Source organism: Pelmatolapia mariae, linkage group LG14, assembly GCF_036321145.2.
Source record: "Pelmatolapia mariae isolate MD_Pm_ZW linkage group LG14, Pm_UMD_F_2, whole genome shotgun sequence".
In the NCBI taxonomy this organism is placed as follows: domain Eukaryota; kingdom Metazoa; phylum Chordata; class Actinopteri; order Cichliformes; family Cichlidae; genus Pelmatolapia; species Pelmatolapia mariae.
The window spans coordinates 24,587,049-24,605,154 of NC_086239.1; the positions used below are offsets into that span (position 1 = coordinate 24,587,049).

The window sequence follows — 18,106 nt, forward strand, 5'->3', positions numbered from 1 at the left end:
AGCAAATGCTAGCTCTCCTGCGAGGTCAGCAACAGTATTTTTTTTCGTGCTCAAATTGTCCAGGAAAAGGCTCCAATAGCAGCTATGAGGTCGCCCAACTCATCGCAAGACATGGCAAGCCTTTTTCAGATGGAGACCTCATAAAACACGGCCTCGTTAAAGTCACCGAAATAACGTGCCCAGAAAAAGTGCAGGACTTCAACAACGTCAGCATGTCCAGAAATCCAGTTGTGCGACGCATTGAAGACTCGTCAGCCAACATTAAACTGCAGCTGTCTGATAAAGCTGTGCTTTTGATTTTTACTCCATCGCATGTGATGAGAGCGCTGATGCCACAGACACCGCACAGCTGCTAATTTCTTTGCGGGGAGTGGACGAGAGCACGAGCGCTTTAGGTGAGTAAAAATGTATTCCACAGTACCCATGTGTTAATGTGCAGGTACACGTGCTTCAAATATCAATAATGCGCATCAATTCTGTCACTAGCCTGCTTTTGCGCACCGCTTTCTTATATGCGTTTTTCTTGTTAACACACAGAGTACACACCGCTGTGCACAGCGCACGCACACGCAAGTCAGCTGATCTCATCTGATGCAGATCTGCTCCTTGGTCAAGTGACATTTGTCCGGATTTTTGCCACAAGTGGCGTACGATCAGCACCGCAGCTGGATGGCCCGATTTACATACCCAGCGCAGCTGATACTCACCAGAATAATTCACTAAAATTATATGGACTCCTGTTATTAAGTCCAGTTCAGTCTGTTAATGGTGATAATCGTTTCAAACGAACGTTAATAGATGTTTTGCTAAGCCTAATAACTTAAATAACAAACTTGAAATGTACCCGTCCCATTTTCCCCTTTATTGTTTTTTCTCTGTACTGTAAATCTTCTGTCTAAGAAGAAATCTGAGGCTGCTGTTCTGAGAATGAGCTACCAAAGCTTTTTCTGAATAAATCAATAAAGATCCATTTATGGAAAACTGTGATGAAGGCAGTTTTGTCTTTAATTATATTCAACAATATAACACATTTGACCACTTTTAAGTGATTTTTAATACAGTAAAGTTAAGGTTATATACCTAATTTCTAGTAAGTGGCCCAGCCCCTCCTATATTTTTATGTATGTGGCCCTCAGCGAAAAAAGTTTGGACACCCCTGCCGTAGATTCACATATACTATACCATATGCATACTATCTTCTACACTCCCATCATCCAGTCTGTGCTGTGCACATCAATCACTGTCTGGTTCGGCTCAGCCACCAAGCAGGACAGGCCAGACTGCAACGGATAGTAAGGTCAGCAGAGAGTTTCATCAGTGCCGAGCTTCCCCCTATTCAGGACGTGTACATATCCAGGGTTAGGAAATGGGCAGAAAATATGTATGCAGACCCTTCACATCCCAGATATAAACAGATTAAACTACTGCCTTCAGGCAGGCACTATACAGCACTGCTTACTAAAACCAGTCGCCACAGAGAAGACAGTTTCTTCCCCCAGGCTGTCACTCTGACGAACACTGTGAAATAACCCCCAATGTTATATCACTCCATCCATCCATCCATCCATCCATCCATCCATCCATCCATCCATTTTCCTCTGCTTATCTGGGGATGGGTCTCAGGGCAGCGGCCTAAGCAGAGAAGCACAGACCTCCCTCTCTCTGGCCACCAATTCCGGGTTGTGCGGCGGAAGCTGTTCCCAAGCGAGCTGCAACATATAATCTCTCCAGTATATCCTGGGTCTGCCCCAGAGCCTTCTCCCAGTGGGACATGCCCCGACACCTCACCCAGGAGCCGCCCAGGAGGCATCCTTGTCAGATGCCCTAACCACCTCAACTGGCTCCTTTCGATGTTTTACGCAGCTCTCTCATTGCAGCACCACAGCACCAGTCTGTCTGGCGATCTCCTGCTCTCCTCTCCCCCCTCACTCGTGATCAAGACCCTGAGATACTTCAATTGATTCTGATTCTATGTATATATTTTTTCAGATTATTTTACTTTATTGTAGCCAAATGTAGATTCCGTGCAATATAAATATATCTTCCTAACATATTTAATTAGTTGGCTCTGTATAAAAAGAAACAAACCAAAAAAAAACCCAAAACAAAAGAGGTCAAATTATGTTAAAAAAAATACTGTTGAACAGCTTCTTGTGTTCTGCAGAGCCTGCTATGTGGACATCGGTTTCTGATAGTGGTTTGAACTCACCCTGCAATTAATAGACAACTATGTCACAGCTGGCTGTGGTGATCTGAAATGTGTAAAAATAACATATTTGACCTGCAGTTTAAGTTTAATAAATTTCCTGAAATTATCTCTCTTGACAGTGAGTGTTTTAAAACTGTTGGCAGCTCTAACATGAAAACATTACTTGACAAGTTTTTTCGGGTCTTAGTCCTCGTCTCCATATTTTTCCTGCTTCCTTTTTTATTTTGACAGTCTCTCGTCCTGTGTTCAGTGTGTTTAGTTTTACTTCCCCTGTGTCATCATGTCCATTCATCCCAGCTGTTGTCACCTCTCTGTGTATATATTGTGTGAGTTTCCCTTTGTTTATCGTCTGTTCGTCTAGCTCAGGTACTAGATGTTTCATGTTTCGTGTTTCATGTTTAGTTGAAATCAAGTTTTGTTTCCACATGTCTGCTTTTGGGTCCACATTTCAGCCTTCACACGGTCTGTCAGTGCAGACCTTGACATTACTGGTTTTATTGACATGTGAGCTACACAACCATGCAAGTAAATGTCAGTCCCTGCCTTATGTTATAGATCCCTAGTCATAGAATTCTGTTTCTGTGGAAATGGGTAGGTAACACTATCTTTGGGGGGTTTATTTAATTTCCATGAATGTAATTTAGTATTTCTAATAATTCACTACTATCATCTGTCAGAGGATTTAATCTGAAGGTGATGAATGGTCCTTCCCCCGGCTGCAGTTGCTACTCTCCCCACTCAGTAGCTCATTAATTTCCTGCCCAAATATCAGCCTCTGTCGTAACCGACAGTGGGTGGGGTGGAGAAAGATCATATTTCATTATTATATTAATCAAACCCACATGCAGACTGGATTATAAATCAGGTGGGAAGTGACATTAATTCTGCTGAACCAGTTTGTGAATGTCCAGAAGCCCATCTTCGGGGTGTGGTAGTGTGGGGAAAAAGTCTATTAATTCCAGATCTGTATTCTTTTTCTCATCCCTTGGTCAATTTGAAAATTCATCAGAAGCTGCTGCAGCGTTGTGAAAGGCAGTATGCTATGCTTGGAAATTCTTGCAGCATTGCTGGGTGTTGTTCTAGTTGGGTTGCAGTGGTTGTTATCAAATAGCTGATCTCCTGCAGTGCGCTATGTGTCTGCGTTTCTGTCCTCATGTTGGACAGGGTGTTGTTCATTGTTCCTTTTTTTACCTTCATTGTTTTTTTTCAAAAAATGTCCCAAATATGAAATAACACTGAAATTAGATACAAAAATAGGTAAATATTGTCATCTATCATTTAGTGTAAAGTGTGCAAGCAAAAAACAAACAAACAAATAATTCAAATAATTAAACACCATGACAAGTTATTTGAAGGTCTGTGTTTCTCAACCATATTCCTGTCAAGCTTTCATAATGCGCTGACCTTTTCTTTCTATTTAATTGGCGTCTTTTCTTTAAGTACCAGATGTGACAGACTGACCAACACCAGTATTTACGTTTCCCAAAACAGATATTTCAATTTTATATTTGCCATTATGTTTGATTTTATTTCATTTTTAATATTCACTTTCAATTCAGTTTAAGCAGACTAAAGATAAGGACCATACCACTGACCTTCTGATTAGCAAACAACGCACTTTATCACCTGATGCAGACACAACATTTTGTCAAGATCATGATCTCTTATGCACGATCTCTCATATTGAATCGTCTGTGTTCAGAAGCCAACATAAAGAAAACAACAGATTCAATTTCATGACTAACGCTAGTTCAAGACATATTTACGACTCATGGTAGCCCCCCTAAACTTAACTTCAAACCTCATCTATTTGTGTGTAGCTATTGTTGTATATGTTTTGGCTTTTTAGCTTACCCACCAATGATGCTTGTGTGAGCTTTGTTAGCCTCAGCAAAGTAAATAAAAGTGAACACTGTGCAACTACAGCATGAAAAATATAATTTTTATTAAAATGATAGTAACATTTTAATTACTGGAAGCAGAGTTTGTTAAAGTCTATTATTCTTTTTTTCAGTTATTATTCAGTCCCTTGTCACTAATCCTTGGAAAATTTGTGCTGTCAAGATCTTCACCACATAGTCAAAGTTTTTGCAAAGGGAAAGTGCAGTTTATGTAAGATTAGAAAGGAGGAAGTGTAAATGACAGCAAGTGCAAGCAAGGAAATGTGATGGATGACTTAGCAAAAAAACTAAGAAACTTGGTTAGTACTGTATGAAAAGCAGTAGTCGGTGCTCACATGAGACTTTTTGGCTTTTCTTCTTTGACACATTATCTACTCATCAGTTTCTTATAAACTTGCATTCATTTTTACATGTTTTGTTTTTTTTACAACCGTCTTATTAGGAGGAATTACTATATACAAAATAAACATTCTTCCAGGGTGTTATTAATTGTGTCCCAGTGTGCACTGTTCACTGGCTTCTGACGTGCCGTTGTGTGACAGCCTTTTACTGTAGGCTATCTGTGAGACCTCAAGTTGCGTTGATGTGGCTGTTGGAGAGTCAAAACCTTTTTGGAGAGACTTAATACAGAGTGTGGCAGTCAGTCTTCTCCTGAACACCTTGCATAGAAACACGTAGATAAGCGGGTCTAGGCATACATTTGTTGCTGAAAGCCACAGGGTGGTTTCCTTGGCAAAGTAGACGGCATTCTGAGCCTTGCAGTCACTTGTTGCGCTCCGTGTTTGGGTGAGGGTATAGGGAACCCGGACGAAGTGAAATGGTGCAAAGCAGATGAAAAACACACCCACTACAACGAAGACTTTCGCTTTGGTTTTGCGACTGGCACCCCGAGATCTACTCTTTGAGGCTTTGTATGACTCATAAACCTTCTTGCTGATGAATGTGTAGCACACTACCATCAAAGCAAGCGTCCCCCAAAAAATAACCTAGAAAAACAAAACAAGAAAAGGGGAAATCAGAGGAGCACCTCGCAGCTTTTCTCCAATTAATTTAGGTCAGCAGTAGCAGCAAGATTCTAATAACTGCAGAAGGACATAGTGTATTCTGTTTAAATTAGCTGATTTTGCAGTACAGATATATTAATAGCAACACTTCTCTATTGTGCAAAATTTGCTTACACACATACATATGAATAACATTAAAAAGCTGACAGCAGTGTCATCTGTGGGATACATTTAAAGGAAAACAGCTGGTTCTGAAATCTTATGCTAAACGGAAGGAGGTTGAATATGAATGTTTGCTTAAATTTCAAAGTATTTCCTTAATTCATAGCTACCTGACAGAAGTAGTTGAAACCTTCATGCCACAGCAAGCCAGCCGGGCTCTTCATGGAAGTGCACTTCAGTCTGTTTCCAGACGGCCGTGGCGGCTTGTCACTTAGAATAACGTTGGGTAACGCTAATGATAGCATTACCACCCAAACAGCTACACTTAGTATCTGACCAACACGGACCCGCTGAAGGGCACACTTCCCAAAGGGCCTGACAATCTTCAGGTAACGGTCCAAGCTAATGAGACCCAGCAAGAGGATGCTGATGTACATGGTGATGTAGAAGAGCACCGCAGAGTATCTGCAGTGGAAGGCGCGTAGCTGCCAGGAACCCACACCTGCATCCGTTAAGATTTTCAGAGGGATGGTCAGAGTCATGAGCAAGTCAGCCACCACCTGTTGTTGAGCAAATTTAAACTTTGTTATTATAATGCTGTTTTTTTTGTTGTTTCCTTACTTTGCTGCGGAGACTAAACCTACAAAGCAAAAGCCTTGGTGTCTTACCACATTTTTTAGGAAGACCAGAAATGTTGAAGTGCTTCGGATACTGAAGAAGATCCATGCAGCGAGGGAGTTCAGTATCAGAGCAACTATAAAGAGGACACTGTATAGGCAGGGGAAAACCACAGCTGTTATGCTGGTATCCCGAACACACTTGAAGGAGGTGGTGTTGGACAGGGTGTTGTTCATACTGTGATCCTTAGTTGGCTTTTGACAGGGTGAGAGAGTGAAAAAAAAGATGACAGAGACATCATAAGAAATGATAAAAACACTGTAATATGCTGTTTCTAGAATTAATATGAAATAATTATAGCATTGTTTTGTCTATCTCACAAAAGTCCCTAAGAAAATGTAGCTGAAGTTCTTTATTATTATAATTACTTATATGACAGATGTTTATTATTTATATGACAAGAGTTACAAAAAAATTGACCACAGGAGTTATCAGATCATTTTGAATGTTACAGCTGCTTCCTAAACTTCTTCTTAAAAATACCAATACTTTGTTTGTTGTAGTCATGTAGATACAGACTTAATATATACTTTAAATGCACAGTCTGTGCTTCTGTTCATTCTGTATTCCCTATGTCCTCTCTTCTTTTTGCTCTGAAGAATAGCACTGAGGTTATACACATGGACTATGGCAACTAATATACACTGCTTTCAAACCTTTGTCTGATTTAGTGTGCACTCAAATGTTAATTAGATTTTTTGCAAGTTACATTGTTAGGCAAATTAAGTATTTGTGCCCAGTTTCAAAAAGTAATTTATCTGCAAGATGTACATGAAAAGCCAGTAATTGAGACTTACCTTCTTTTTGCGTGTTTATCGTCTGTGTAGGTGGGGCATGAGAAGAATAATGACAAAATGCAACGGAAAATACAATGTTTCATAAAAAGGAAGAAGTGAAATAGCAAATTCCTCTTTTTTCTTCTTAGCCACAGGAAAAAATGAAGGAAAATAAAAAATAAAATAAACGTGAAAACCTCCTGCTGTTATTTTAGTTCTTTAATCAGTCCAGGAATACTGGTTCTGGCTTGAGGTTTGAATCTTTATGTCTTTCTTGGTATTTCCTCCCCTTCTGACTCTCTCTTTTTAAGTGTTTTTGTGTGTGTGTGTTTGATGCTCTTACAATGGGTGGTCCCTGGAGCTAATGTGTGGCTGTCTTGTCACAATCCCAATGAGTTTGCCAGTCTTCCTCCGGGTGAAAGACCCTTTCCTTCCTTGCTTCCTGTTCCAATTGTCTGCTGAGAGGCTTGCTCTACTCCGTGCCAGTCCCTCTGCCTCCGCTAGCTTGCGTCAGACTTAGTAGCTGTTAAGAGGCGAACACCACAGCCACAGACTTATTTGCAGACCTCTTGCACCCTACAGCTCTTCGCTCCACCTCGCAACTAATGTTCAATACTTACGCCTTGTTTCAAAAAGTCTCCACCAGCTGTGGTTTTAGTGGGCAACAGTAACATGCAAAGCTTGCACATTGCTCTTACTGACTTCACTTGAAAGCAAGCAAGCTCTTCCATGATGCATCACATTTAATGTAAAAAAATTGGGAAGAAAATGATATTATTATAAATTGCTTCTGTTTGAAATAGCGTGTATTTTCTGTAAATAGTATCAAATTACAACAACAAGTGACTGATTTACCATTCCCTTCCACTCTCACTTTCTTGTTAAAAATAGGACATTCTGAGAACATTGCAAAAATAACTTCCTGTGGGATTTTGTTTGGATTTGAACCAAGAATTATGACAGCTGCAAAGCAAGTTGAGAAATAGCACGCATGTTTTATTACAAGTCTCCAAATTATGTTGTTGCTTAAGTTAACCCTTTTTTTTAAATTTCAAACACACATCACACATGTTGATACATATCATGACAGATAAACACAATATAATTCCATGAACCAACAGTCAGTTTGGCACACACAAAGAAAAATATATAAGTAAAAGCTCAGTGAGATCAGGTGGAATATACAGACATACATATTTTAGCAGATTAATAATTAGTAAGCAATGCAGTAGGACATAAACTTGTTGCATACATGGTTAACATCATACAAAAAATGTATTTTAGACAAACTCTTTATTGCCATGAACCTTATTTACTTTAACCACAGTCATTACAAAACATCTGCATGAAAGACAGATGATTGAATGTGCTTTGTATGATAATTGCGTTGTCTCCATTCACCTTCTGATTAAAATGCAGTGCTACTTTTACATAAAATCAGCATGAAAATACCACTTCACTCTGTTGCATTTCATGTTACAGTTTTTCAAACTCTTCATGTGGTACATTTAGTACTAAAAGGACAATTTTACACGATTTAAAAGAGTAAATAATGCAATTAAATGTTAATAAATACAGGAATAATTAAGTTCACTACAGCAATAACATCTGAGCCGATCTAATCAGGGATAATATTTCGTAAGATCTATCAGAATTTAGTCTGTTGCAAAGTGGTGTCTGGTTTGTATGGTGCTGAAGCCAATTTAAGTGAGATGGCAACATCTGCCATCAAAGATACCAGTTTCTCTTTGAACTCTCTGCACAGAAAGACATAGAGAAGTGGATCTATGCACGTGTTTGTGGTGGCAAGCCAAAGGCTGGCATCTTTGGCAAACTTGCTCAGTTCATACAAGCAGGAATTACTGGCATAGTTGACTTGCTGAAACGTGTACGGGATCCTGACTATGTGATATGGTCCAAACGCCACAAAAAAGACAATAATAACAAGAAAAACGCGTAGTTTGATTTTCTGCTTTCCATGGTTGTTATTGCTGCCAGAGTTTCGAAATGACTCGATGACTTTGTTTGTGATGCAGATGTAGCAAACCACAATGACCAAACTGACAATCCAGAAGAAAGCATTGGCAAAAATCACTGTTTTTGTATGATATACAACTCCTTCTGTTCCTTTCATTTGCACACAAGTGATGGCCTGTGTCGAGTTGGGCGATTTATTAGTTAAAATTATATTTGGTAAACCTGAGACTCCAAATATTGTTATCCAGACTATGCCTGCTATTACTTTGCTAAATGTCACATTCTGGCCAAAGTTTCCGTGGGGTGTCATGATTTTGAAGAAACGGTCTACACTAATTAAACCCAACAAACCAATACATATGTACATTAGACTGTACATAACGACACTGAAATAACGGCATGACAGTTTGAATATCATTTGTGATGAACCCGACAAGTCAGATGCAATTTTGAATGGGGCGATCAAGGTTATTAAAGTGTCAGCAGCTATCAGATTTTTCAAATACACCACAAAGGTGGTGGTGGACTTAAGGTGTAGGGACACCCAGGCTGCTACGCCATTCAGCAACAAGGCCAAAGGGAACATCAGATAGTAGAGAGCTGGGATAACGTTTGGGTTGTAAGTGAAACTGTGGCACTGTGAATCATTTTGAGCGGTCGCAGTTGGCATCGCTTCACCTAGAGAAGGAAAACATGTTTTAAATACCCATAGTTTCTGACAAAATAATCCCTATATAGTCTGTTTAGTAACGTATGTATTTTAAACAGATGTCCATTCAAACTGAATGCCTTCAGTTTGAATGGACATGAAACACTACATGTATCATTGCTACTTTACACAAAAAAACTGTTATAGATTTAAAACTGTCTGTGTAGCTTAAAGTGAAAGCATCAGGACATGTTTAGTGCCATTTTGTGCCAGTACAGAAAGTGACGTCACTGGTTAGTTAGTTGTTTAGTTGCTGCTAAGACACTTACATTGGTTTATGTAAGCTAACTAGTGACAGGTCCAATAACTGAGTGAAAAACAAGGAAACTGAAACTGATAAGCAGTCTAATGTGGTAAAATTTATGCTGCCCTTGACTGCAGCAATAAGTTTTATATATATATATATATAAGTCCACTTTCACCGTCTGTCTCTTAAGCAGTAATTATTTTTTCATTGCTGGCTAGCTGCACTAAAATGGGAAAATCCACCGGTTAATCATGATGTTATGGTTTGTAGAGCATTTATAAATGAGGATTGTGTCGAGGAGAGCCAAGCTGGAGTCTGACATTCAGTTTTTCCTCATCAGGTTTGGTGTTTCGGCTGGCATAGTATACAGAAGCATCTGTGCCGAGTATGGCCTGGAAACCCCAAGGTCAAAATAGGAGACACCCCTAGGGTGGTGGAGAATGACCGAGCTAAGATTCTGTGGGACTGCCAGATACAGACAGATTAAATGGTGGTGGCTAACCAACCAGACATGATAGTGGTAGACAGGCAGCAGAAGACAGCCGTAGTGATCGACGTAGTGTACCAAATGACAGCAACATCAGGAAAAAGGGAAACGAGAAGCTGAAGAAGTACCAAGGGATCAGAGAAGAGCTTGAGAAGATGTGAGGGTGAAGGTAACAGTGGTCCCAGTGGTAATCGGAGCACTCAGTGCAGTGACTCCCAAGCTAGCTCCAGCAGATCCCAGGAACAACATCGGCGATCTCTGTCCAGAAGAGCGCAGTCCTAGGAACAGCTAATATACTGCACAGGATACACAGATTTATTTTTCTGTTCTCAAACTGATCTCCCTGTTGGAGCTCAGTCTGGGGGGAGTTCTTTTTTCTCCTCGTCTTTCCTCATGTTGTGCATTTTCCATTGTATACCTCTCTGACCTGTCAACCCCATATGATGTTTGTGTAATGTATGTATGGTCGGAAGGGTAAGATGGCGCTGGCACGGCTGGCAGCCTTAACCCAATTTCCCTCGGGATGAAAAAAGTATTATTAATCAATCCTCAAGCTCCCAGGCCTCTGGTAGAAGACCCGAGCGTGAAGGATATACCGCCTGCACGGGCGAGAGGGGAATTTTGTTTATATAAAATAGTCTTTTCCCAAGTACATCTGAATGGTTTACACCATAACAGGTTACTACATGCGCATCACACCACAAACCTAATTACGTTTCTTACCAAAGCAAAATTGGGAATCCTTATATCCATCAGCGTGTCCGCAGGGAAACAATCCTTTCCTTTAATTAGATTTGGACTATAAGAAACTTATAGGGTTATTTGTGGTGAATGTAGTAACCTGATATGTTGTAAATAGTTTGGATGTGTTTGAGATTCCATAAAATGTTATTGCATAAAACAGCACTGAGCGAATGTTGTGACCATCAGGGTACTGCAGTGCTTAGTACACCAGAAGTGGATAGGAAAAATGATAGGAAAAATCGAGTTTCTGACTTCAGCTCGGTGCACCTGACTCAAACAGGATCTCCTCCACAGGGTCCTCATTTGTAAAGTGCTCTAGAAACCCTAACATCATGTTTAACAGGTGGATTTTTGCATTTCAGTGCAGCTAGACAGCAACTAAAAACAAATTACTGCTTAAAAGACACAGAGTTAAAGTAAACAGCGCATCCTTTTTTGTTTTGTTTTTTTGCAGGTTTTTTAAAACTCCTTATTACAGCCCTGCATAGACTGCTTTCCAATTTTAGTTTTCTTGTTTTCCACTCACTTGTTGGCTTTTCTTACGGTTAGCTAACATACGCTAATGCAAGTATATTACCAGCAACCAATCAACAAACCAACCCAGTGATTCTGTGTTACAGTGACACAGTGACAGTCTTTAGAGCAGGGTTCCATGGTGTAAATTAGCCTTAATACATGTAGAGTGTCAAGTCCACTTTAATGTTCAACAATTCATGACTTTTTTATTACTTTGATGGGAAAGATGTGACTTTTTTGAGTTCTTTACTCACTCTGATTACTCTGAAAGGCTGCATCCCACGTGGCATTCATTATCTCTTGCTTATCTTAGTCCAAGCTGCAGGCTAAACAGGGCAAAAGCAGTGGTGTATTATTATGTTGTTTTAAATACATTTATGTATTACTAGTATTTTATTTTCAATTTTCCATTACACATAAATGACGTCCTTCAATAACTGTATTCAGTGCTAATTACTCTTCAGAATTCCCAGTTATGAAAGTTAGTCAAAAAGTAAATACATTATAATCCAAATGCTACAGATTATATGCATCCTTATCCTGGCAGGATAATTCATTCTCTTTATAGACTTTACAAAGGAGATTTAATAGAGACATAACTAATCCAAGAAATACTCTATACATTGGTTGTTTAAATGGTTAAATATGTTTGTTGGTTTAGAAACATATACATTTCTTAGAGAAAAGTGTCTCTGTTTTACTTATTTACATATTTAACATATTTAATGAATTATTCTAAACTAGAACAGAAAAATCTATCTTTTCAGTGTACAACTGTAGATTAAATTCAATGTTATTACACTACTCTTGAGAAGTAATTAGTTGAGTGGTTATTTTTGTCACCCCTGATTATGCTATCAAAGTGAACACTACACTCTTAAATAAAGATAAGAGCACATCTTGAGAATAACTTACAGTTGATGACTTGAGTGGTTCTTCTAAGGCACAAGATAATGCGTGGCAATGCACTGACATGGCAGGCGCTTAAAGAATACTGTTGATTTTCATGGCAAACAAATTCAGCCGTGAGTCTGGTAATTTATCAGAGCATATGCAAAAGCAATAACAGCTTATTGCTCTCTGCCGAGAAACAAAACAGATGCCATAAATCCAGCTTGCAGTGTAAACTGTACTTAGACCTGAAATTTAATGGGGGGAACCAGTGTAGTCAGTGTGACCCATGAGTTTTAGTGCCTGCATATAGACACATCACTACATCTGCCTCACTTTTAGATTTATGGGTGTGTATAGAAAAGACCTCTAACTCTTATGTTACTTATCATCCTCAAAGTTACTAGCAAAACAAATGTTTCTGTTTTTTACGTCCCATTAGCTCTATGCTTCATCGTCACGATTTCCCCTCCACTCATCATAGTTTTGACTTTTATTGCTGATGTAGGAAATAAACGTTCTTCTGAAAAATATTATTACAATGTTTTTAATAGACTGATTGCATTTGCATCGACGGGTTGTTTATTGCACTAGTTAGTTCAAGAAATAACTTGACAATCATGTAGCAAGTGACCAAAGCATGATATCAGATGTTAAAGCAAACACAAAAGCCCTACAGCCTTCACTGATGTTTGTTGTCTTCTTAAACAAAAGGAAATGCAATAGCTGTCAAGAAAGTTTATCGTGCTGAGTGAGGACTTGTGCTGAATAACAAAGAGGACACAGTTGCATATACACATTTTATTCCTCAGAGAACGATTACAGATTTAGAAAAAATTATACAGGCTATAAAAGTCTCTAAATAAGAAATTAACTCTAACAAAAGAATTACATGAATTACATTCTGACAACTTAATAGTGCACTTTAACAGTAATCTTATTATATCTTGAAAAAGGATTTATGAGAATTCTTGTGGTTAGCGCTTAGCAGTAGCAGTTTAGCTCTTTTAATAATAGAAACAGTTACATTCTTTTGTGCAGCAAAAATACATTTATAGAAAGCAGAATCATCTTTCTGTGGTGTGTGAAAAACAAAACAACAGATGATAATTGGGTTAAAACATTGAAATGAATGATAAAACAATATCCATCCATCTCTTTAAGCATCCACATATCCACCCATTCAAAGAATATGTACATTGCTTAACACATTTATTAATCCAACTGTGTGTGTGTGTGTGTGTGTGTGTGTGTGTGTGTGTGTGTGCGTGGTTCTCAACAAACTGCAAAATGCATCTAAGTGAAGATTTTCAACTTGAATATTTCATTTCATTAATAAAGCTCCAGTCTGTGATCTAAGTATTCCCTTAAATAGCTGAACTGTATATTTACATAAATATAAACAGCACATGTATGCATAAAAAAACACACAGCTTTGATTAAAACAAAAGGCAAATTGAGATTTACTGAGATTTTGATTAGCTAGAATAGAACAGTAAATATCCATTGTATTGTACTTATTTTGTAAGCAACATAACATTTATTAATTTATCTATGCATTGTCTTATTTCTGTTAGGGGACCTTCACTCTCAATAGATGCTGATCCTTATTGGGGCACTAGAGGGTGGTACAATACAAACTTTAAAGATCAAACGTGCTTGCTATGGTGTTGTTTTCTTAGTAAGTCAGAGTTTGTTACCACAGATCAATTACTTATATCTCAGTTTTTAAAGATTCACAAATATATAAACAGAAAAATAGCCTTTTTATCACCCTTTTGATTACTGTGAAATCACATTTTTGTCACCAGAATGAAATCCAGCGCAGATACTTTTCTTCATCTCCACTAGTTTTTCTCTGTACTCCTTGCACAGGAAGATGTAGAGAAGAGGGTCTAGGCAGGCATTGATAGTAGACATCCAGGTGGCTAATTCACTGACTATCTTTAACCATGTTGGAGTGCAGACATCAGTGTCAGAGAATTCATTTTGTATCATAGGAATGCGAATTAAGTGGAATGGCACAAAGGACACCCAAAAAACAAGAAGGATCAAGAAGACTCGCAGCTTGGTTTTCTTCTGTCCCTGTCTGTTATTGCTCCCAGAATTTCTGAAGGACTGCACTACTTTCATGGTAATGCAGATGTAGCAAAACACAATCAGTATGTTGACACACCAGAAAAGAATCTCCATAAATAAAGCCACATATTTATGGAAGTTCTTGCCAGCTGGAGGTTTCAAAGACATACATAAATCATCAGTTTGAGTAGCAGGAACCTGGTCAGTGACAATGATACTTGGAACAGCAGCACCGCCAAACAACAGAATCCAAACCAAGGTGGACATTATTACAGTGAACTTCACATTTTGTCCCAGGACTTTTCCACATGGTCGAACGATTTTGAAGAAGCGGTCCAAACTGATGAGACCCATTAATGCAATGCTTGTGTACAAAGAGCAGTAGAAAGAGATGCCAGCATAACGGCAGATGAAAGCCTTAAACTCAACTGTTGCACCTGGAAGCATGCTGGCTGCCTTTAGTGGGATCATGAGTGTAATGCGGTCAGCAGCCACCAGATTTTTCAGATACACTATGAAGGTAGAAGTGGACTCTAGGTGTAAAGACACCCAGCCTGCTATTCCATTAAGTAATAATGCAATAGGAAACAAGAAGAATAAAAGGTATGAGAGAACAATGTGGAAGGCCACCAGGCCGGGAGAGCCACAGTCAGAGGAGAGGCGTTCTGTGCTGTTTGACATCATCAATATCTGGAAAAAATACATAGGGGTCAAAATCAAACTAATCATTTGTCTGTTTTTTTGGGCAAAAACCAACCTTTCTCTCCCACTAAGGCCTCATTACACTGCAGATGTGCAGACTAACTGTAGTTACTGTGTGCATAGTTGCTCTCATAGTGCTTTCTAGTCTGGTCGAAATCCAGTCTAGTCTAGCGGGGTCGTTTTTTGGCTGACGAGTTCCATAAACTTGCAGTACATTGCTGTCTACAGGAAGATGTATTCTTCTTTTCCCCAAATCTGTGAAGTTTCCCTCCAGAAGTTATTGGCTTGTCTCACAATGATTTTAAAGATGAATTGTACAGACGCAAGTAGCAGCAGACATATGCTCACAGCGTCTCTTTAAGTTCAGTTTATAATGTTACTGATGTGACGCACCAGATGCATGCTAGGTGAATGGCAGTACTGGACATGAGAGGGGACTTACGCCTGCATTTACAGTATGTGCAACAAGCAAACACAAATAAGCTGCGAATCATGCAAGAGTGTGATATTTTAAGGGCGATATGACAACACACAAAGGCCGATGTGTCTGACATGGAGTGACTTAGCTCCGGAGAGGATAAAGAATGGGGCGTGAAATGAGCTGGAACGAGGTTACGTGTAGCACTTTTTTTGTGACTGAGAATTATTACCAGTGTAAATATTTTCACTTTGCCCACTTCGACATGATTTACATTTTTTATAGTTTAGAAGACATTTGTTACTTGGATTTGTTTTTGAATGCTAGCCCAGAGCATTTGAATGCATCCTGAATGATGGCTGTTTTGCCACTGAAGGTTTTATTTTGCCTCACTGAATACAGTACATAACACATGCAATCGCCTATAGATGCATTAACATACAGTGGCTTGCAAAAGTATTCGGCCCCCTTGAACTTTTCCACATTTTGTCACATTACAGCCACAAACATGAATCAATTTTATTGGATATCCACGTGAAAGACCAATACAAAGTGGTGTACACGTGAGAAGTGGAACGAAAATCATACATGATTCCAAACATTTTTTACAAATAAATAACTGCAAAGTGGGGTGTGCATAATTATTTAGCCCCCTGAGTCAATACTTTGTAGAACCACCTTTTGCTGCAATTACAGCTGCCAGTCTTTTAGGGTATGTCTCTACCAGCTTTGCACATCTAGAGACTGAAATCCTTGCCCATTCTTCTTTGTAAAACAGCTCCACAACTGCCCTGTGATGACCTCAGAGGTTGTCTAAGAGAATATTGGGAGCAACAACACCATGAAGTCCAAAGAACACACCAGACAGGTCAGGGATAAAGTTATTGAGAAATTTAAAGCAGGCTTAGGCTACAAAAAGATTTCCCAAGCCTTGAACATCCCACAGAGCACTGTTCAAGCGATCATTCAGAAATGGAAGGAGTATGGCACAACTGTAAACCTACCAAGACAAGGCCGTCCACCTAAACTCACAGGCCGAACAAGGAGAGCGCTGATCAGAAATGCAGCCAAGAGGCCCGTGGTGACTCTGGACGAGCTGCAGAGATCTACAGCTCAGGTGGGGGAATCTGTCTATAGGACAACTATTAGTCGTGCACTGCACAAAGTTGGCCTTTATGGAAGAGTGGCAAGAAGAAAGCCATTGTTAACAGAAAACCATAAGAAGTCCCGTTTGCAGTTTGCCACGAGCCATGTGGGGGACACAGCAAACATGGAAGAAGGTGCTCTGGTCAGATGAGACCAAAATGGAACTTTTTGGCCAAAATGCAAAATGCTATGTGTGGCAGAAAACTAACACTGCACATCACTCTGAACACACCATCCCCACTGTCAAATATGGTGGTGGTAGCATCATGCTCTGGGGGTGCTTCTCTTCAGCAGGGACAGGGAAGCTGGTCAGAGTTGATGGGAAGATGGATGGAGCCAAATACAGGGCAATCTTGGAAGAAAAGCTCTTGGAGTCTGCAAAAGACTTGAGACTGGGGCGGAGGTTCACCTTCCAGCAGGACAACGGCCCTAAACATAAAGCCAGGGCAACAATGGATTGGTTTCAAACAAAACATATCCATGTGTTAGAATGGCCCAGTCAAAGTCCAGATCTAAATCCAATCGAGAATCTGTGGCAAGATCTGAAAACTGCTGTTCACAAACGCTGTCCATCTAATCTGACTGAGCTGGAGCTGTTTAGCCAAGAAGAATGGGCAAGGATTTCAGTCTCTAGATGTGCAAAGCTAGTAGAGACATACCCTAAAAGACTGGCAGCTGTAAAATGCAGCAAAAGGTGGTTCTACAAAGTATTGACTCAGGGGGCTGAATAATTACACACGCCCCACTTTGCAGTTTTTTATTTGTAAAAAATGTTTGGAATCATGTATGATTTTCGTTCCACTTCTCACGTGTACACCACTTTGTATTGGTCTTTCACGTGGAATTCCAATAAAATTGATTCATGTTTGTGGCTGTAATGTGACAAAATGTGGAAAAGTTCAAGGGGGCCGAATACTTTTGCAAGCCACTGTAACTACATTTTCAAATACCTCATGACATGTATTGAGTTACAACCTTACTTTATCTCGTGAAGTGTACTGAGGCACATCCCTTTCAGCCTAATACAAATCAGTTGCTTCATAGGTTCCTTAACATGTCTGGATGTACATCTTCATTCTATTCTATTCTATTAGTGTGTATTTATGCAGGTAATAATAAAACGATATTATCAGTGAATAAATAAAAATAATAAACTTTGTCAGTACTAACCACCTGTTAACAAAACCTGGCCAAAGAAAAAGCAAGTACTTATTGATGGTTTGGTTCCTGGTGATGGCAATAACATGATTCTGTTCTCAGTGAGTTACACATGGATGCCAGTAAATATTTTTCAGCTTGAATTCATGAAGACCTGACACGTGTCCTGTGTGAGTGAGCAGACCTGAATGTTTTTCTCAGTCAGAGACATGCAGGGACACAGGTAAACAAAACTGAAGCTATACAAATGCATTGCTAAGTCATAAAGAGACCTTGTGCTCTTTTTAAACAAACAACATTTA

The 18,106-nt window shown here is 39.3% G+C and overlaps 2 protein-coding genes across 3 annotated transcripts; both read right to left on the reverse strand.

Annotated features, from left to right (window-relative positions):
• Positions 1-3,759: 3,759 nt before the first annotated feature.
• On the reverse strand, positions 3,760-7,210 carry LOC134641211 (P2Y purinoceptor 13-like). 2 transcript variants are annotated; one of them, XM_063493501.1, is made up of 4 exons: positions 7,074-7,210; positions 5,945-6,148; positions 5,447-5,836; positions 3,760-5,096 (listed from the first exon to the last, which is right to left on the reverse strand). In XM_063493501.1, the coding sequence occupies exons 2-4, from the start codon at positions 6,128-6,130 to the stop codon at positions 4,596-4,598; spliced, it is 1,077 nt and encodes a 358-aa protein (XP_063349571.1). In that variant the 5' UTR covers positions 6,131-6,148; positions 7,074-7,210; the 3' UTR covers positions 3,760-4,595. The 2 variants fall into 2 exon arrangements, with proteins under 2 accessions (XP_063349571.1, XP_063349570.1); XM_063493500.1 differs by having other exon boundaries at positions 6,752-7,210.
• Positions 7,211-14,083: 6,873 nt separating this feature from the next.
• LOC134640586 (P2Y purinoceptor 13-like) lies at positions 14,084-15,061 on the reverse strand. The gene has a single exon (XM_063492497.1). The coding sequence runs from the start codon at positions 15,059-15,061 to the stop codon at positions 14,084-14,086; it is 978 nt and encodes a 325-aa protein (XP_063348567.1).
• Positions 15,062-18,106: the final 3,045 nt, after the last annotated feature.

Bases quoted from the DNA above. Each gene is read 5' to 3' on its own strand.
- LOC134641211 (XM_063493501.1), bottom strand. From the start codon at position 6,130: ATGAACAACACCCTGTCCAACACCACCTCCTTCAAGTGTGTTCGGGAT. The intron at 5,837-5,944 runs GTAAGACACCAA...GCTCAACAACAG, and splicing joins TGGTCTTCCTAAAAAATGTG to GTGGTGGCTGACTTGCTCAT. The intron at 5,097-5,446 runs GTAGCTATGAAT...TTGTTTTTCTAG, and splicing joins GTTTCAACTACTTCTGTCAG to GTTATTTTTTGGGGGACGCT.
- LOC134640586 (XM_063492497.1), bottom strand. From the start codon at position 15,061: ATGTCAAACAGCACAGAACGCCTCTCCTCTGACTGTGGCTCTCCCGGC.